This window comes from Argentina silus (genome assembly GCF_951799395.1).
Source record: "Argentina silus genome assembly, chromosome: 11".
NCBI lineage: Eukaryota > Metazoa > Chordata > Actinopteri > Argentiniformes > Argentinidae > Argentina > Argentina silus.
In genome coordinates this window covers 620,918-641,166 of record NC_139665.1, presented here as the reverse complement: position 1 = coordinate 641,166, position 20,249 = coordinate 620,918, and the positions used below count along the sequence as shown (strand labels likewise).

The 20,249-nt window shown below is 51.2% G+C and overlaps 4 protein-coding genes across 5 annotated transcripts; 2 read left to right on the top strand and 2 right to left on the bottom strand.

The window, feature by feature from the left end:
• The first annotated feature begins 641 nt into the window (after nt 1-641).
• Nucleotides 642-2,290, top strand: LOC310811805 (fibrous sheath-interacting protein 2-like). 2 transcript variants are annotated; one of them, XM_083680108.1, is made up of 5 exons: nt 642-776; nt 916-1,005; nt 1,123-1,262; nt 1,987-2,134; nt 2,221-2,290. In XM_083680108.1, the coding sequence occupies exons 1-4, from the start codon at nt 663-665 to the stop codon at nt 2,045-2,047; spliced, it is 405 nt and encodes a 134-aa protein (XP_083536234.1). In that variant the 5' UTR covers nt 642-662; the 3' UTR covers nt 2,048-2,134; nt 2,221-2,290. The 2 variants fall into 2 exon arrangements, with proteins under 2 accessions (XP_083536234.1, XP_083536235.1); XM_083680109.1 differs by lacking the exons at nt 1,987-2,134; nt 2,221-2,290 and having other exon boundaries at nt 1,123-1,394.
• Nucleotides 2,053-4,337, top strand: LOC310812095 (uncharacterized protein; the record flags this gene model as incomplete). Its single annotated transcript, XM_083680514.1, has 3 exons — nt 2,053-2,134; nt 2,453-2,577; nt 2,712-4,337. 3 exons carry the CDS (start codon nt 2,053-2,055, stop codon nt 4,335-4,337), a joined length of 1,833 nt encoding a protein of 610 aa, XP_083536640.1.
• A 399-nt stretch (nt 4,338-4,736) lies between these two features.
• ilf2 (interleukin enhancer binding factor 2) lies at nt 4,737-11,781 on the bottom strand. Its single transcript, XM_083681041.1, has 15 exons — nt 11,646-11,781; nt 11,121-11,180; nt 10,858-10,900; nt 9,772-9,876; nt 9,460-9,537; nt 9,253-9,355; nt 8,989-9,054; nt 8,140-8,256; nt 7,959-8,037; nt 7,552-7,639; nt 7,166-7,227; nt 5,836-5,950; nt 5,519-5,609; nt 5,181-5,349; nt 4,737-5,011 (listed from the first exon to the last, which is right to left on the bottom strand). The coding sequence occupies exons 1-14, from the start codon at nt 11,648-11,650 to the stop codon at nt 5,198-5,200; spliced, it is 1,164 nt and encodes a 387-aa protein (XP_083537167.1). The 5' UTR covers nt 11,651-11,781; the 3' UTR covers nt 4,737-5,011; nt 5,181-5,197.
• A 1,686-nt stretch (nt 11,782-13,467) lies between these two features.
• Nucleotides 13,468-19,978, bottom strand: chtopa (chromatin target of PRMT1a). Its single transcript, XM_083679859.1, has 6 exons — nt 19,746-19,978; nt 19,100-19,188; nt 17,787-17,937; nt 16,635-16,818; nt 15,694-15,825; nt 13,468-14,987 (listed from the first exon to the last, which is right to left on the bottom strand). Exons 2-6 carry the CDS (start codon nt 19,162-19,164, stop codon nt 14,785-14,787), a joined length of 735 nt encoding a protein of 244 aa, XP_083535985.1. The 5' UTR covers nt 19,165-19,188; nt 19,746-19,978; the 3' UTR covers nt 13,468-14,784.
• Nucleotides 19,979-20,249: the final 271 nt, after the last annotated feature.

The window sequence follows — 20,249 nt, the reverse complement described above, 5'->3', positions numbered from 1 at the left end:
AATGGGGAAGCCCCCTCAGATCTTGAGGAAGACTGTTGCGAATGCTCCGAGCAGATTGGCTGCGATGACCAAACTCCCTGTGTTGCCTGGGGTTGGCCTGACATTGACCAGGTTAAGCCTGGGTAAACAGGTAGGCCCTGAGACACACTACACCCCATTTCATATCAGAATATTGTCAATCAAAGTAGAGTAGACATGTAGGCCCTGCACAGATCAATCCATCATCTGAGAGGACTGGATAGGTATAAGCAAGATGGCTAGGAGATTCCACCTATTCTGTCATAGGGCATGTTTTAGTAACAAACATCTTGTTTTACAACTAACGCTAACCCTACCCCTAACCCTAACCCTACCCCTAACCCTCTAATCCTGTCAACAGGTCTGTGGATTGAGCCCCAGTCTAGTGTGTCATCATTGTAGTGTTTGATCACTTGGTAGAATGCTATTTTCTTTGCTAGACTCAGATTAAGATTAGCTATAAAAGAACATGATGGTTAGAGCAAAACTCAAGGGCCCAAACACCATCATGTCATACCAGCGTTCCCCATCTAGGCCTGTCAGAACAAGGGCCAGACTGGTGCAGTAAGAGTAAACTACTGATGTTATTCCTCTAGTTGTTTCAGCGAACAACTGATTTCAATCTCAGTGACCCCAACTGTCACATGATGAGGCCCAGTTATAACAGCCTGCATGACCCAAACCTCAAAGAGTTCTACCACCAGAAGGACCGGCATGACAAGCTGAAGAAGCAGAACTTCATCACGGAAGATGACAAAGTAAGTGTCATGTGACGCTCATTACTCCTTACCATTGGAAGGTGAAACTGAACTTAATGATGTCTGAAATTATTGATGTGACAGGATCATCTTTAATCAGACCATACTGATTCGTGACACACTGTGGTCTCTTCCCAAGGTTGTCTGCTCACTGAAGGAGTACAACACATTCAATCAGTACCTGGATACTGTTAGAACGGACCTCGACAAAACCTACAAAACACAGATGGTAATGTTCTAAAATAAACACTTTGTTGAGATCATACATTAAGTAATTTGAACATATTTGTACATGTCGTTCTAAAATATGCAAATACAGTATAGTATGTTCTTTATCCTATTTCAGCGGGAACACATGATGGATCTGGTGAAGCTGCAAGGGGAAGGCCAGGTTTCTGAGGATGTCACTCTGGCTGACATGAGAGAGTTTCTGTTGGAGAAGGGAGCTAAGAAACTGAAGCAGCTTCAATCAACCAGTGAATCCAGGTAGGCAGATTGTACATCTGTGACCACATCCCAGTTGTGATGAAAAAACCTGGACAGAATCTGTTTAACCTCATATGAAAGTATTATGTTGTGTGTTGGAAATGTTCAGTAAATGATTTGTTGAATTCAGTGATAGGGACAGAGGACAGAAAGATGGCCTGGCAAATGCATCATGTGTCACACAGAGAGAGGACCTTCTCTTTAAACAGCTGGTAGGGGTGTTCAGGAGGATGAACACTGTCAGAGAGTATCAGTGACAAAAATAATTACTTGATAATGACATGAAAATGACAGTTCCTTTATCTGATAATCAATTGCTTTGTAATGACCGTATAGTCTAAGAGTAGTATTTCAACTCCTGTTCCAATCCAATGCAATATAAGGAGCGATCTCGGCTCAAACGCGTTGAAAAGGATCTAAAGCAAGAGCTCAACAAAGCAAAGTACCTCAAGGAGGTCAAAGACAAGCGGGACAGCAAGGTCAAATGTTGCACTTTTATACTTTACAAAGCTCCCAAAAACACATAAAAAACAAACAGCACATCCTTCAATAATTCAGAGATGTATGGAATGATAGAACCAACAAGTCTGTTTTAAGCCATGGAAGCTGCACAAATGTCCATGTTTTACCCGAGAAATTAGCTTCTGTGGAAGCTAAGTTGACAATCCAATTCAATAACCTTGTTTTTACCTTGGACATATCCAAATAATGTTCCTCCTCACAGAAAAAAAGTCTGTACCATCAAAAACAAGCCATTCAGCAGAGAACAATGCAGGAGATGGTGAACAACATGCAGGAGTACGAGAGGATGACAGAAGCCAGTAGCCATGGGAAAAGGCTCCTGGAGGAAATATATGAAACACCACAACTTGGTAAGATTTCACATGGGGTTGAAAGTTTAAAAGACAATGTAAAATCAACATTTATCTATAATCTTTGATTTCTGTTTGAACTGAAGCCCCTGTCCATCAGCCTGCTCCTCCACCTCCTCACCCTAAAACTGGGAAAAAGACAGTTTCACTGGCAGGCAAGTATCGTAACTAATACACGTAGTCATTGCCTATTGTTTATTTTTCCCTACTTTGAGGGGCATTTATGAGTCATGTATGTTGGCAACAGTGTTGACATGTTCATTGCCAATGAATAATGGGTTGTGAATGGAGGTCATGTGATATTTTCTATGTTTGTAGGGATGACACCTCCGGACCAGCCGCTCCAGAGGAGACGGACCCTGGAACGCCTGGCACCTCTGCCCAGCAGAGCCAGACTGGAACACCTGGCACCTCTGGTGGAGAAGGAGAACATGACTGACCAGGTACAGATGAAATATGATTGGTGCTATTTTGAATGTATGTAAATTGATGCTATTCATTACACCTTTGAGGCTACACTTCCTTTAACTGGAGAACATGAAAAGAAAATAATAATTATATTCTGCTTACTGTATAGTTGACTCAAGGCCAGAAAATAAGGAGAGAGCAGAGTTCTAAAGGACCTGTCTTAAGGCTCAGTTATCCAGTACTGGCGAAGATCAGGAATTCAGATGCCCTCAACAAACCCACGTCCCAGACACAGCTGAAGTCAGTCATCAGGCATGCTATCCTGGACCATCTGGGCACAAAGGGTGTCAGGAAGCAGGTAGCCGAGGCAGTCAAGTGTGAGGTGAAACACAAGACGTCAGCGCAAGGGCTGAAACCAGCGGCACAGCGGGCTTGCAGTGCTAGGATCACTTCCGGAGTGTTGAGGTGCGTTTCTCGGGTTGTGAATCCATTTCAGCCCAGCAACGAGCCTGTCGGCAGGATCCTGGGAGGGAGTAAAGACAGGGAGCCCAGCGGTTGGTCTGAGGATCCATCAGAGGAGCTGAATGCAGGAGACCTCAACAGCGTTGTGACCGCATTGATCACTGGTGTTCTGGAGGAGGTGAAGGAGCGAGTCGTCACGATTCAACGGGTCCGCCCTAAAGCATTGAGAGTGGCCTCCGCAAAGGCAAGTCAAACTGCCTTGGACATGGTGACCAATATGCTGGAGGAGGTGAAAGACCATGTGATGCAGGGCTACATTGGACTTGAAGAGGGGATCCCAGAGCCAGGTGTCAGCCGAGTGATGTCAGCTTTAGAGGTGCCACACACTGAGACAGAGGAGGCTGGGCTCCGGTCGGAGCTACACGATGATGGACAGCCAGGGACCTGGATGTCATCCCAAAAGGTGGACTACATTGCCACAGGCTTCATGGACGCAGTGTTTGAAAACCTACTGGATCAGGACCTTGAACCGCTGCAGGAGCCCGGCACATCGGTCTCACATGACCTCTCTGTGCCCCCAACAAAGGGAGAGACGTCTGTGGTTCCTCAAAGCTCGCCTAAACCACCCTCCCTAGCCAGTCATGTGACAGCCTGTGAAGGGAAGCACATTTCAATGTCATCTCTGGGTGATTCAAAGAAACCCGCAGGCAATGATGATCCTTTTGCATGGTGCAGCAGAAGCCTCTCCTCTGTACTCCCTACATTCCCTTTGAAGAGAGAAGTTGTTGCCCAGGTTTCATATCCTGAGTGGTCCCAGGGCGTCTCCCCAGCCCTCGATGTGACTGACGCAGCAAACCAGAGGACCTCTGACCCAGATGAAGAGGGGAAGTCCACATCCCCAGTGCCACTCCTCCTGACGTCCTCCAAGTCAGTCCTGGATGCCAGCCGGCTCCTCACCCCAGACCGACAGGAGGAGAAGCTGAGGTTGCCACAGCGACCAGCACGTCGCCTGACGAACGCCCCGGGGGTCCCCCCAAAGGTGGTGAAAATTCACACCCTCTACCGAAACCCCCTTTTCTTCCCGGCTGAGACCGTGAGGTCAAACAGTTCGTCCTCACGTGATGGAGGATCCTCCACTCCCAAGAAGACCCTGAGTCAGGCTGACTCAGATGAGGACATGCGGGCCTGGGTGATGTCTGTTCGTGACACCGTCACTGCCGTCCGGCCCATCACACCCAGACCACCCACCTCAGACCCTCCTTCACACCGTGGTCCCTCTACTAGGAGAAGAACCGTCTCCAAAAGATCACCTCGGAGGAAGAGTCAGAACTGAGAGGGACTCAGTTGCTTGTATTATTGTTGAATTGCATTTAAATAATACAGAAAGGAAGATAACACCCTGTCCAGTGTTTTTGTCCAGTCTTGCTGATATTTGGTGATAAGGTGTCCTTGCGCTGTAGATTACTATGGCTGACTAATAATCATACAACACCATAGCTGTATGTTAGATAAGAGATGAGAAAATAGTGGTGGGAAGAAAAACAATATAAACTCTAACAGCTCAGTAACGACCAACAGCAGCCAGAGAAGTGGACAGACTGACCACTTCAATGTGTCACACGTGACTGTTGGGTGGAAACAGCTGACCGGACAGACAGCCAGCACTGACTACAATTTGGATAAAATAACATGGATTTATAATTGCTTCATTACATATGAAACAGGAGGCATATTAAAATACAAAAGAAAATGTTTAATTTAGTCATTGTTGTCACAGAGTAAAAACCACAGAAACAAAACATGATACAAAGTCGTGGTGACCCCCCCCTCCCCCCGTTGGGTTTTATTGAGGGAGTTGCAGGACCAGAAACAGTTTGTTTGTCCAGTTGACGCCCTTTGGACCAGACTGTTGCAGTCACTTCCTGGTTGGTGGGCTGGGAGGACAGGGGGGCACGTTGAAGGTCTTCAAAACGTTCAGGATGATGGTAAGACATGACACAGGGTCCTCTGGGAAAGAAGGGGGGGGGGGGGGGGGGCGGTGGTGAGAGGTCTTAGTTCATACTGAGAGTACAAGAGGAACATCATTTAGTTGCTCTGTTTCAATCAGTATTATTTCACAGTGTAAGACAGGCAGACCTTCATGTTGCCTGTTCAACACCTGTACCTGTCCTCCTACCTGGCCCAGGCCTCTCCTCACTCCTGAGTCTCCATGCTCTCGTCCTCCCCGTCCCCTCCCTCCTCCAGAACCTCATCCTCCTCTTCCTTCCTCTCCGGAGGCTTCTCGTAGGCCTTCTCAGACGGGGTGACGATCACTCCGTCCCAGGTGGACATCTCTGAGGCCAGATCTGACAGGGAGGGAGGGGGTTAGAGTCTCCATCTTTACTCTCGGAGACACAGTGTGTGTGTGAGGCTAGTGGAGGTAGAAATCGGAGGACAGGCTCATTGTAATGCATCTCTACATTTTATGCACTGGTGTGTGTATGTGTAGGTATGTGTGTGTGTGTGTATACTCACAGCTGGCATCTCCCTCCAGGCCCAGTATCTTCCTGTATCCTCCGTGGGAGAGAACTCTCACCAGCGTCTGAGCAGTGAAACACACCATGTCCTGCAACACACGGCCACCTTCAGCTGCCATGTCCACATCTGATTTACATAATCCATACAAACATGCTGCCATCCCACTCCAAGTCATAAAAGAGGGAGTGTCATGGCCAATTAAACAACGCCAGGAGTTGTTTCAACAGCATTCAAACTAATATTCATTGCGCCTGACAACTGAGGATACTATGGGTGAGTCTTGGAATCCCAACCCCACGCGACTCGCTGCCCACCTGCTGTTCCAGCGTCATGACGGTGTGCACCCGGAAGTTTCCGCTCTCGCAGGGGTCTGTGATGCCCACAGAGCCGGGCAGGAAGAGCCCAGCAGCGAGCATCTGTAGGCAGCGTCTGGGAAGACACACAAACAACTCATAAGGAAAACTAGAACCGTGTAAAGAATTAACTGAGGAGACAAAACACCAAAAACCCCAGTTGAAAACAAACAAAAGGAAAACAGTAGAGAACGATGGGAACACAGACCACCTGACCAGCACAGGAACACCTGACCAGGGACTCACCTGACCAGCACAGGAACACCTGACCAGCACAGGGACACCTGATCAGCACAGGGACACCTGACCAGCACAGGGACACCTGACCAGCACAGGGACACCTGACCAGCACAGGGACACCTGACCAGCACAGGAACACCTGACCAGCACAGGGACACCTGACCAGCACAGGAACACCTGACCAGCACAGGAACACCTGACCAGCACAGGGACACCTGACCAGCACAGGGACTCACCTGACCAGCACAGGGACTCACCTGACCAGCACAGGAACACCTGACCAGCACAGGGACTCACCTGACCAGCACAGGGACTCACCTGACCAGCACAGGAACACCTGACCAGCACAGGGACTCACCTGACCAGCACAGGGACTCACCTGACCAGCACAGGGACACCTGACCAGCACAGGGACTCACCTGACCAGCACAGGGACACCTGACCAGCACAGGGACACCTGACCAGCACAGGGACTCACCTGACCAGCACAGGGACTCACCTGACCAGCACAGGGACACCTGACCAGCACAGGGACTCACCTGACCAGCACAGGGACACCTGACCAGCACAGGAACACCTGACCAGCACAGGGACTCACCTGACCAGCACAGGGACACCTGACCAGCACAGGGGGACACCTGACCAGCACAGGGACACCTGACCAGCACAGGGACACCTGACCAGCACAGGGACACCTGACCAGCACAGGGACACCTGACCAGCACAGGGACACCTGACCAGCACAGGGACACCTGACCAGCACAGGGACTCACCTGACCAGCACAGGGACACCTGACCAGCACAGGGACACCTGACCAGCACAGGGACTCACCTGACCAGCACAGGGACACCTGACCAGCACAGGGACACCTGACCAGCACAGGGACACCTGACCAGCACAGGGACACCTGACCAGCACAGGGACTCACCTGACCAGCACAGGGACTCACCTGCCCAGCACAGGAACACCTGCCCAGCACAGGAACACCTGACCAGCACAGGGACTCACCTGACCAGCACAGGGACTCACCTGCCCAGCAGAGGGACTCACCTGTAGGCAACGTTGAGAGACAGCGGCTGTCTGGAGGGGTTGTTCATGACGGCTGAGTGACCCTGCGGAGAAAACCATGAGACTTCAGTCCTCTACACTCCTCTCCACTCCTTCATTCAGTCAGGGTTAGAGTCATTTCATTGCTCTGAAATGTTTCAAATAAGGGATGGATTTATGGCAGAGCCAAGTGGACACGGTGACACCCCTCTTCTGTTCTGATTCCATCCATCATCATCATCTCCATCCATCATCATCTCCATCTAGTATCACTGAGCATGTTTAGCTCGTGGCCTCATTAATACTAACTACTAATTACCACAATTAATACTAGATCTGTTATCACTGAGCATGTTCAGTTCTAGTGGAGGTCAGGACAGTGGTCTCACCAGGAGGTCCAGGATCCAGGGGGTCAGGGGTTCAAACCCGGGGAAACGCACCCTCAGGTCCTTCAGCAGCCGGATCAACACCTTCACCCTGGACCACAGACCAAGGTCAGAGGTTAAAGGTTAACTGTCAGCTTTAGGGGTAGATATGGAGAATTAAGGGTTTTACACACAGTTTGGGCCAGGGGAGGCTGGTGGAGGTAGAAAGGAACACGTTGTGTTTGATACCGTTCCTCATTCCATTCCATGCATTACAATGAGCCCGTCCTCCGATTTCTACCTCCACCAGCCTCCCCTGGTTGGGGCGATAGTGAGGTGAAAGGTAAGAGGTCAGGGGGAGGTTAGTGAGTGACGGGTGTCTATGGGGAGGTGAAAGGTTAAAGGTGAGAGGTCAGGGGGAGGTGTCTTACGTGGACTGGGAAGCGTTCTCCTCAAACCAGCGTGCGTGGCGAATGGCGGCCAGAGCACTCTGCAGCACCTTGATGTCCACTAGGGGGAGAGAGACAACACACACACCATCATCACCACTAAGAGTACTACTGTGTGTGTGTGTGTGTGTGTGTGTGTGTGTGTGTGTGTGTGTGTACATACGGTGCAGCTCCGGGTCCAGCTTGCGCAGGTTGGGGGGGACGGTGGTGATGAGGATCTTGACTGTGGCGTCGGCAGAGCTGATCTCAAAGCCTGTCTCATTGGTCAGCATGGAGAGCACTGGACAGAGAGAGACAGTTAGACCCACCAGGACCTCCACTCTGCTGGAGGTAGAACACCAGGGGAGGCTGGCGGAGGTAGACATCGGAGGACAGGCTCATTGTAAAGCATGGTATTAAATACGCCATTCCTCATTCCATGCATTACAATGAGCCTGTCCTCCGATGTCTACCTCCCCCAGCCTCCCCTGGTGTTCTACCTCCCCCAGCCTCCCCTGGTGTTCTACCACCCCCAGCCTCCCCTGGTGTTCTACCACCCCCAGCCTCCCCTGGTGTTCTACCACCCCCAGCCTCCCCTGGTGTTCTACCTCCCCCAGCCTCCCCTGGTGTTCTCCCTCCCCCAGCCTCCCCTGGTGTTCTACCTCCCCCAGCCTCCCCTGGTGTTCTACCACCCCCAGCCTCCCCTGGTGTTCTACCACCCCCAGCCTCCCCTGGTGTTCTACCACCCCCAGCCTCCCCTGGTGTTCTACCTCCCCCAGCCTCCCCTGGTGTTCTCCCTCCCCCAGCCTCCCCTGGTGTTCTACCACCCCCAGCCTCCCCTGGTGTTCTCCCTCCCCCAGCCTCCCCTGGTGTTCTCCCTCCCCCAGCCTCCCCTGGTGTTCTCCCTCCCCCAGCCTCCCCTGGTGTTCTACCACCCCCAGCCTCCCCTGGTGTTCTACCTCCCCCAGCCTCCCCTGGTGTTCTCCCTCCCCCAGCCTCCCCTGACTCAGTTGGTGGGTTGAGAAGGTCTCACCCTCAGCGGGGTCCTGCGTACGGAGGGTCTCCACCACCTTGTTGCCCAGCGCTGCTACGGCCTCCACTGCAGAGAGAGAACAGCAGCATGTGTCAGAGTTCAGCTCACGTGTTGTGGGGGGGTGGGTGTGTGTGTGTGGGAGGGGGTGTGTGTGTGTGTGTGGGGGGGGGGGGGGGGGGTAGCTCACGTGTTGTGGGGGGGTGGGTGTGTGTGTGTGGGAGGGGGGGTGGGTGTGTGTGTGTGGGGGGGGGGGGGGTAGCTCACGTGTGGGCAGGATCTTGAGGATGACGACCAGGTCAGCCACGTTGTGTCCTGTCGTCATGGTTCCCTTCTTGTAGGAGCCAACCTGACGAACCTCCTCGATTTGCTGGGATGAGAGGAGACATGTTATTGGTTGATGGTGGTCTCTGTGATTAAAGAGTTCATATGTAAAATGTATCATTTTTGGGCAAGCAAAGTTCTGGAACTGACCACTTCAAAGTTGCCGGGGGCGACAATGAGGTTGTCGATGACGTTGTTGATCTTGGTGACCAGGGACAAGATGGACGACTGAAAAAGGGAGGAGTCCAGTTCAGAACACAAGAGAGGGCTGTGAGAGAACGTGTGTGTGTGGTGTGGTGTGGTGTCTGTATGTGTGTGGGTGTGGTGTGTGTGTGTGTGTGTCCCTCCTGCTCTGCAGGCGTAGGGCTGAGGTCCTGGTGTGTGTGTGTGTGTCCCTCCTGCTCTGCAGGCGTAGGGCTGAGGTCCTGGTGTGTGTGTGTGTGCGTGGTGTCTGCGTCCCACCTGCTCTGCGGGCGTCGGGCTGAGGTCCTGGTTCCTCTTCAGCAGACACTCGCTGAAGGCTGTCTCGTCTGCCGCGGGCTTCACGCGGGGGAACGCCATCTCACACTGGAGGAGCAGAGACGTCGGTTACCATGGTCACCACATCATCACCATGACAATATAACTTACTTAAAAGGTCCAGTTTGTAACATTCAAGCTTTCTAAAAAACGTCATAATGGTTGTAATGGCAATGTTTAATCGGTAGTATCAGGGAATGAGACAAGAAATATTTTGTTTATGAACGCTGTTTTGGTCCGCAAAGGCGCTTTCTGAAATGGAGTGTCCTACCAGACACTCAGTTACTGCCGGGGACCAAATACCTGCTCCTCATCTCAGGTTCAACTACAGCTCAGTAGGAAGCCTGACAGAAACAGAAACTCAGCCTAACCCTAACCCAGTAGGAAACTCAGCCTAACCCTAACCCAGTAGGAAACTCAGCCTAACCCTAACCCAGTAGGACGCCTGGTAGAAACTCAGCCTAACCCTAACCCAGTAGGACGCCTGGTAGAAACTCAGCCTAACCCTAACCCAGTAGGACGCCTGGTAGAAACTCAGCCTAACCCTAACCCAGTAGGACGTCTGGTAGAAACTCAGCCTAACCCTAACCCAGTAGGAAACTCAGCCTAACCCTAACCCAGTAGGACGCCTGGTAGAAACTCAGCCTAACCCTAACCCAGTAGGACGCCTGGTAGAAACTCAGCCTAACCCTAACCCAGTAGGACGCCTGGTAGAAACTCAGCCTAACCCTAACCCAGTAGGACGCCTGGTAGAAACTCAGCCTAACCCTAACCCAGTAGGACGCCTGGTAGAAACTCAGCCTAACCCTAACCCAGTAGGACGCCTGGTAGAAACTCAGCCTAACCCTAACCCAGTAGGACGCCTGGTAGAAACTCAGCCTAACCCTAACCCAGTAGGACGCCTGGTAGAAACTCAGCCTAACCCTAACCCAGTAGGATGCCTGGTAGAAACTCAGCCTAACCCTAACCCTGTAGGAAACTCAGCCTAACCCTAACCCAGTAGGATGCCTGGCAGAAACAGAAACTCACCACATAGAAGTCGAAGGGGATGTGTGGGACGAACGGCCGGTAGCTGAAACAAAGACACAAAGCAAAGGTTGACCAGTCTGCAACAAACTATCATCTAATAACACAGACAGAGAAATACCATCAGTTTGATGTTAGGCTGGACTAAGAGCAGATCTGTAGAGACCACTTTGGCGAGGCTGGACGGTGATGGTTGGGGTTTAGGTAGCTGGTAAACGTTGCAACAGAAGTGCAGTAAAACGCTGCTGAGCCGAACAGAAACCTACCCCTGGACCAGTCCTCCACGGGAGCCGAAGCGGCCGCCCCGGCCCCTGCCCCGATCGCCTCTGGAAGACAACATGGTTCAATATTTAGTCCGTTTTAAACAGGTCCTATCAGTCTATCAGCGGAGCTAGCTAGTTAGCCCTGCTAGCCTAGACACACACACACAACTGATCCCTTCATTCATCCATTATAGCAACAAAACGCACCGCTGGATCATTCAGTCCTTTAGCTACGGAAGCGACACTCATTCACAAACTGGAGCACCTGGATATGAACTTTAATCAAACCTGATATTGAGGAAGTTTTAAATAAAGACTGACTGCTGAGCTAACAAAGGTAGCTAGCAGGTCACCTAGCCCGCTAGCCCGCTAGCCCGCACACCAACGTGTAGATAGCTAGCAAGCTGGCTAACTAGCTAGCATCCATTCCTTCTTCAGTTTGGTCCGGAACAAAAAAACATTTCCAGAGTTGATTAAGACATGTGCGAATACAACTTAATACAATCATCACCGCTACTTAAAGTTCACCTCATTGCGTAAGACGTTTTGATGATTGAATGTAGAAATCTGTGGAGAAACCTGGAGCGTCCAACGCCGGTCGGCCTACGAGCTTCAGGGCCCAACAGATACTGGAGGTGTGCGGTTCCTGTCCGAGCGGCGCGTCTGAGGGTGCGTTTGAGCGGCGCGTTTGAGCGGCGCGTCTGAGGGTGCGTTTGAGCGGCGCGTCTGAGCGGCGCGTCCGAGCGGTGACTCTAACCGTGCCTCTGACGGTGGAGGTGACTGACGGTGCCTCTGAGCGGTGTCTCTGGCGGTGCGGTAAAGGAGCGGTGCCTCTGACGGTGCGGTAAAGGAGCGGTGACTCTGACGATGCGGTGCCTCTGACGGTGCGGTAACGGAGCGGTGTCTCTGGCGATGCGGTAAAGGAGCGGTGTCTCTGACGGTGCGGTGTCTCTGGCGGTGCGGTGACTCTGACGGAGCGGTGCGGCTGAAGGACAACACGGGTTATTTCTGCCTGCGGATCAGGCAGCAGAGTGGCGCAGCGGAAGCGTGCTGGGCCCATAACCCAGAGGTCGATGGATCGAAACCATCCTCTGCTAGATGCTTTTTCTCTTTTTCTGCAAATCACATGTTTGAAAGACACTCTTTGAGGTACAACATATTAGTTCATCAAAATAATGACGATAATGAGAATGATGTTGTCAATCACCAGTTAAAGGAATGTGGTATGAACATTTTCATGACGTGAAAATAAATCCTTTCGCTTATAAATATTTCGCTAACAATCCGAGTTAGAAACGTTGCTTTCTGAACCAGGAGGCAACAATTCAAACAGATTCTTGTTCAGGAAGCATCACTTTGATTCTGAACGTTTATAGTTTTATTTTGGCCACCTGGTTGGCTGAACGCTGTGTAACACTTCTGGAAGTGACATGAAAGCACTTCGAATATTGTGTTTTATGAAGCCAGCGGACATATGTTCAAAAATATGTTTCAACTTAACACTTTATTAGGTAGTAAGGAGGAACCCGACGACTTTCCAGTCTGAATGGATCATGTTTCGGGGGCCTGCTGACTCCAGGTGAGAATAGATGGAGGAGGTTTATCATCCATCATTTAGTGTACATGTCTACAAAATGTATTGTTTTATTGTTCTTTTGTAAATTTGTTATTGCTATTTTGTTAATATTTTGCAAATGTTTGTCAATATTTGCTATTGTTTTTATGTCCCATGCACCAACCTCACCAAGTCAATTTCCTGTATGTGCAAATATACTTCAACAATTCTGATTCTGATGCGCTGCGGTCGGACTTCAGAGGAAACACTCAGGATCAACAGCGACGTCCAGCGGCTGACGGGGCTCCTCCAACAGGCTCCTCCACCCGGCTCCTCCACCCGGCTCCTCCAACAGGCTCCTCCACCCGGCTCCTGTCGGCCAAAATCCGACTCGGCAGTGAAAATCTACTCGGGTAAAGTCGGATTTTCGCCGCCACCGGCCGTAGGACCGGGAGAATATGCAGTTTGTGGGGGAAAACACGTCGCCTGGCCCCGCGAGACTACATTTTCCAGCCCCATCTTTGGACTTGTCCTTCACCACACACACACACACCTTCGCCTGGGGGTGGAAGGAAAATACCTCCAACAGAAACATCCATTCATTAGGAAGAATTTTGAAACTTGCTTTACCATGTATCCTGTGAATAATACAGGTGCTTGAATTGGACCAGAACACACTGTTCTGCAGTACGGGAACCTCAGAATAGATCCAAGGACCGGCTTGAGGTGCTGTTTCTGAGTGTATGACACGTAACATGGAACAAATCAACTCAACAAACACCACCAACACATCTGTTAAGAGAAATGACAATATAAAGTTTATTCTAGTATATTCTATGACAATTACCAGATGTAAGGAGAAGAAACAGCATTCAGAGTGTAGGTCTTTTTTTCCTCCAGGTAAAAGAAACAAGATTGAAACATTTCTACCCACTTCTCTCAGGTGTGTATCCAACACCACAGATTAAAAAATGTCTAGAGCATACAATTGATACCGGGTAGGGGGGGGCACTCATTCATATTTGTCCTTTAAATAGATGCACAATTTTTTTTGTGTCGTTACTTATTTGGTACAAGTATCATATCCACCACAGATATCCAGACCCAGTGAGTCCACCTCCCAGCCAGGCTACAGATGACTCACAACTCAGTGGCAGAAACAAACAAACCAAGGATTCACATCGTCAACTAAGAGAGCGTAATGGACGTATGTTTGTAGTGACTCAGGAGGTGCTATTTCATTACAGATAAAACTAAATACATGACATGTTCTTTTCTATGACTCCTCCTTGTCATAACTCTGGAGTTGAGTGTTGCTCACAACTTCAGCTAAAACAATAACATCTAATACAAATACAAATCCTAACATAAAAACACAGAAGTAAAAAGTAGTTTAAAGAAATATGGGCCATGATGACAGTTGGAGAGAAGGGGGAGGGGGGTAATTGGGGGGGTGTGGGTGGGTAGTTGCGGGGGGGTAGTTCGGGGGGTGGGGGGGTAGTTTTCCCCCCCCTCACAACAAAGCACTTTAGCCATATAAATATGGATGCAAAGTTCTGATTTAGTCCCATTCAGCTTTAAAACTGATTCTGTCTCCTTCTGTCGGTTGTGGTCCAAACAAACAAGCGCTGTCTTGAGTGGAGTGTTGATTCGTCTTAGTCAGCGTTAAGGTCAGCCTTCCATGATTCCATTTGGTTTTGCGTTGGTGACACCGTCACGGTCCAGAAACAGGTTACAACTGCAGTGGGAGTCTACTGCACTGGTACTAACAGTATGATCACTACACATTCAGGGAGATTCTAGCCCTTTTCTTCATAGGGCCCATAATATGTGTGAGTGTATGAGAGAGAGTGTGTGTGTATGAGAGAGAGTGTGTGTGTATGAGAGAGAGTGTGTGTGTATGAGAGAGAGTGTGTGTGTATGAGAGAGTGTGTATGAGAGAGTGTGTATGAGTGTGTGTGTATGAGAGAGAGTGTGTATGAGAGAGTGTGTGTGGCACGTCAGTAAAGGTAAGTAAAGTGTGTCAATCTACAAGCTTCACTCGTATCAGTATGTCTCTCAGGGTGGGCCTTCAGAAGCAGTCCCGTGGTCCAGCCCTGTCAGGGTCAGAGGTCACTCCATCCCGTCGGGGTCAGCCTGGGCCATGTAGGCGTCCAGCTCAGCGTCCAGGTGGCCCTTGGTCTTGGACATGTAGGCGTCCAGCTGGTTGTCCAGCTGCTCACGGGTCACCACTGGCTGGCCGGCCCCCCTGCCCCGCCCCCGACCGCGCCCGCCCCTACCGGCGAAGCCCCCGCGTCCACGCAGACCACCTCGACCTGGGAGGGAGAGTCAGAAAAGTCACCAAAACACAAAAGCTTCCACTAAGATAACTCACTACCCCTCACTACCCCTCACTACCCCCTCACTACCACCTCACTACCCCCTCACTACCACCTCACTACCCCCTCACTACCCCCTCACTACCCCTCACTACCACCTCACTACCACCTCACTACCACCTCACTACCACCTCACTACCACCTCACTACCCCCTCACTACCACCTCACTACCCCCTCACTACCGCCTAGAGTACCAAGTGTTTTATGTGGTATTTACCTAGCAACACCACTTTGAAAACCAAATGAAGCGTCATGAGCTTTCAGGTAAGTACATTGTGTGCACACGAGTAATGCAGTGTTGCAGTCCTGGTCCTGGAGCGCTGGAGGGGCCGGTTCTGTCCAGGCTCAGATGACGACAGGTCAGTACAGGTGTTTTAACACGCTGCAGGAACCAGAGTCAATACCACCCTGAAGCCTTTTCTCAACCGTTAGGAACACATCCTCCACTCCTCCTCAAAGAGCCCTGGAGGAGGAGACCTAAGGGGAGGACCCAGACCTCCTCCTGTGTTGTCAGGTGAGTGGAGGAGGCTTCCTAACAGAAGAGGCTTGAGTCTTCAGACCCTGGGATGACATCACTGGTGTCTCCTACAGTCTCCTCAGTCCCCAGAGGCTGAAAGCCTGTTCTAATGTCCTGGTCCTCACCTCTGACTCCCACTCCCCGTCCTGCTCCTCTGCCCAGAACACCTCCACGGCCGACAGGTCCGCCCCGCCCCCGCATCCCCCGCCGCAGGGCCACGCGCCCCGGACCGCCCCGCCCACGCATCTGGCCCATGCCTGTGGAGAGACAGCCTGTCAGGCTCTGGTAGGAACGTTGGTCATGAAATGCAACTACAAAACTGTCAGGGCACGAAATCATCTCGTAATGACTGAGACCTGAAATTTAAAAATAATAATAATAATAAAAAAAGACAAACATCTTTGTGACAGGTTAAATTACGGGGTATCTGGGTACCAGATCTCAGACATTTCCTCAACCATTGGGGTAGATACCAGTACAGGTTGTAAAACAAACCTCTCGGGCGGAAATATGTTGGAAAAAATATGCTGCTTTTCCTGAAATTATACAAATGTTCCATTCATAGAAGTCTCTATCTGTGCAGGGGATCTAGGATGTCTCGGATGTCTCGGATTGGGGCGTGGAGTGTTTTGAACTGCTGCATCGGTCACCTTCTCAGCAGGGCAACGATGTCAGGTAGTCAAGACATCAGGGCGTTTATGAAGGGCGGAGTCACCATCATTAAGAGCCACATACCAGGCTGAGGGGGCGGAGCACTGATTGACAGCCCCAGCAGGCCTGACAGCTGGAGTCGCCCCTCCCAGGGTTCCCCCCAGAGGAAGGAACAGTGTTTCTGTGCCACTAAGTAAACATGTCACAGCAAATTAAACTAGATATTTAGTTTCTTTGATCACCAACAACATCGTTTTTGAAAACGTTCTGATGTTCCTCAGTGAATTAACTGTTCTAACTGTATTGTTTTTTTTGCATTTTCAAAGGAATGCAACGATGATGCAATCCAGTGCTAAGCTGTTCAAACATCCTGGGCAGAATCAATCCCCCCCCCTCCCTCCCGTCTTTAACCCACCTCTCAGGGCCAGCGCTCCTCTCATGACTCCTCCCCTCCCGCGGCCTCGCAGACCTCCTCTGGACATCCCCCGCATTCCTCCCAGGGCGAACCCTCGGCCTCCGCTCCCCCCCCGCATCAGTGCTCCGATGGGCCGGCCCAGCCGGGCCTGGATGTTGCTCTTTCCCAGACGCTGCTTCAGGCTCTGAGATGATACCAAGAGTTAGGGGGGGGTCAGACAAGAGTTAGGGGGTGTGTGTGTGTGTGTGTGGGGGGGGGGGTGATACCTTAGTGCCTAAAGTAGACTAAAGACCCGTCTCTTTAAGGTACATCTGGGCTCTTTCTCCTCAGACCTCTCCACCCCCCTAACACCCTCCTCTCCTCTTCCTCAGACCTCTCCACCCTCCTAACACCCTCTATCATCCTCCTCTCCCTCAGACCTCTCCACCCCCCTAACACCCTCCATCATCCTCCTCTCCTCTTCCTCAGACCTCTCCACCCCCCTAACACCCTCTATCATCCTCCTCTCCTCTTCCTCAGACCTCTCCAGACCCCCTAAATTACCGTCATAGAAAAATAAAGTTCCTTCCTTTCTCTATCACTACCTGTCGAGGGCGCTTGTTCTTATGGAAGGTTTTACTGACGATGTGTACTTACTGTAAGTCACCTTGGATAAAAGTGTTAAGAATACATTTTAACACCACTGTTTGGAGGAGACCCCAGGCACAAACATGCCTCTGGGTCGTGAGTCCCCAGATGGCCTCCAAACATGGCCTTGTTTCATCTAAACATACACCCACCCTGCTGTAGATTCACTGCCTATCAGCCAAACCAGCAGCTGTCTGCACCAAGGACAGGTCCACAAGCTGTGTTCTGATCTCAAATAGTTAGTTATGTTTTCCAGCTGCCTCTGAGAAGGGTTTGACTTCGGAATCTATTCGGTTTAATAAAAGCCTCAATATTTGACTGCCTAAAACTCTTGACCGTCTCTCCTCCTTCTTATAAGCATCCAGCCACTGATGACTGTCAGGGTTCCTACACATTTCCATTAAAAAATTCCAGACTTTTCCAAACCTACATTTTATTTTAAATTCTGAACTCTTCAGGTATGATGTCATAGGCCTGACATTTTTTGGTGTGTTTTCCATACTCTTCCCTCTGTCCCCCCCTCACCTGTTTGTGCTGCAGAGCGGCCTGTACGGAGGGTCTGTTCTCCATCTGCTGCGCCAGGCGGCGGTTGCGGGCGCTGGCCATGTGCTGCTGCTGCAGGGTGGCGCGCACGCTCACGGCCGACGGCTGCTTGTTCTTCAGCATGTTAGTGAAGCTTTTGGGGGGGGGGGGGGGGGGGGGGGACAGACACAGGGGAGGAGAGAGAGAGAGGAGGGTGGAGGGACAGAGAGAGAGGAGATGCGGAGGGGAAGGGAGGGTTCCAAATCAAGTCATTTCTCATACCAAGGCTGTGGTGGTGTCATCACCGCCAGCGCCCGCAGGAGGCACCTCTCTCTCTCGCTACGTAACGTATTTGACAAACAGAAACGCCTTTGGATAGAAATTCAGCACATTTGAGGTGAAACTAAATCAAAAGTAGGAAGATAGAATGCTGTTTTGAAAAAGAGAAAAGCAGCCGAAGTAGGAGGAGAGAAAGAGCAGATTGAAAAAGACAAGAACTGAGCAAGACAGAGCGAGAGGAGGAGGAGGAGAGAGTGATCGCCACTTACGGGCCTCCCACCAGCCCGTTGTGATGTCATCAGTCTGAGTCGGCGGTGGAGGAGGCCCCGGGCTGGAGGGATGTCTGGCCACCCAGCCACTTACAGCCCAGACCGCGCCATGTGATTACATCACGTGTGAGGGAAGCAGGGAAGGGGGGGGGAGAGAGAAGAGCTGGGGGGGTGGTGGTGGTGGTGGGGGTTGGTCACGTCCGGGCTAGGACTGGGAACCTGGTCTCAGAGAGAGACTTCAGAGCAGAGAGCAGGAAGAGAGCAGCAGAGAGCAGAGGAGAGAAAGGGGTGACAAAATGGCTGAATAAACAATTCTTTCTTTCCGAGAGAGAGAGAGAATGTGGGAGAGGAGTGGGAGGATGCTGCAGGCGAGCGACCCTCCCCCCTCACGCTCGGGCGCCTCCTCGGCCAGCGTAAAGCCGCGGGGCTGAGAGGAGGTCAGCCTGCTCCTCCTGGGACAGCCTTACCCGGCGTCATGGTTACCCTCCCTCCGTGGGCCTGCGTGTGCGCTGCTCACAGGAAAGGCCCGCCCGGAGCGCCACTCTGGAGCGCCGCCCTACAGCAGCCAACAGAAACATCTCTGCCCTCGCCTCAGCAAATGCCGGACAACACGGCGGCCATTTTAAGTGAGCAGTGCACAGGCGGGCCCGGGCAGCCTAGCCTCCGGGTCTGGTCCCGTCCCCACCGGCGGCCTCCCGCAGACACACTAGGGCCGTCAGAAGCGGCGTGCGGCCGGGCCTCGGGTCTCTGAGTGCGGTCTAGCCTCACCGGTCATTCAGGGACACCTTGGTGGTGCTCTTCAGCACAACCTTTTGGGAGGAGGGAGCGCTCATCTCCACTGCTGCACTGGGACGCTCCTGGGAACCAGGAGAGGAGGGGGGGAGAGAGAGGTGGAGGAAGAGAGAGAGGGGGGGAGGGCGAGAATGGTGGTGCCAGAGCAGGAGAAAGAAAAAAAGGTAATCAAAACAATGTTGTACAAGGCTCTAGTTGTTAAACTGCTTTTCCTACATCACATGGATTTCCAGCCCCATCTGTGACTCGTATAATATGTATTATCCAAACGTTTATATAAAAACAATGCTACTTAGTCACTTAGTGACCACAGAGATGCAACTGTCCGTGGGATCAAGTTGCCATTTAACATCTAAATCGTTTTCGAAAGAGATTTTTTAGGACATTCTCCTTTGGAGCCAAAACATGTCGTCCCTGCCGCCGTCGGCGCCCCCTGCTGGAGGGAGACCTGTCCTACACCACCTACTGGAGCTAGCTGACGACAGCACTTAGCTACCTAGCTAATAACTGAGCAACAATGCAAAGCCATCAAATACGTATTATAACTCCAACTCCGCAAGTGTTTATAGTAGATTAATTAATCTAACCAGGTTTCGTTTGCGGGGATGCGAGCAGGACTTACTTTGACCGTTTCTAGTGACGTCGGACTCGTGTTGCAGCAGGCGAGCTGCTGTCGTTAGCTTCGGTCAGCTAGCTCAGTTAGCTCCGCTAGCAGCACACAGACAGGACCTGGTCCCGCGTCTCACTCTGTCCTAAAATAGAGCGCAACCTGGAGCCCTACGGTGATTAAAATAAGTGAGTTATTTAAAAGATTAAAAGTCTAGCTGTTCTGCTGTTCCTCGTCCATTCAACACAAAATGGAGCTAAAGAACTGACGCGCCGCGAGAAGATGGAGCGCTTTTATACCTGCGACGTCACGGCGACGCTTCCTTCCGGTGGGGCTGTTCCCTGAGCTCCATAGGCAACATTATCACTTCCGGTTTCAAAATAAAAGCGCGAGTTATAAAACATGAACGGGAAGTGATGGGACCACAACGTTTCCTCGTATAGCCGGAGTGACATCGTTTTAGATTCAGACTCTCCTGACATACATTCTAGACGTGTGGCACCAGAGATTCATTGAAAT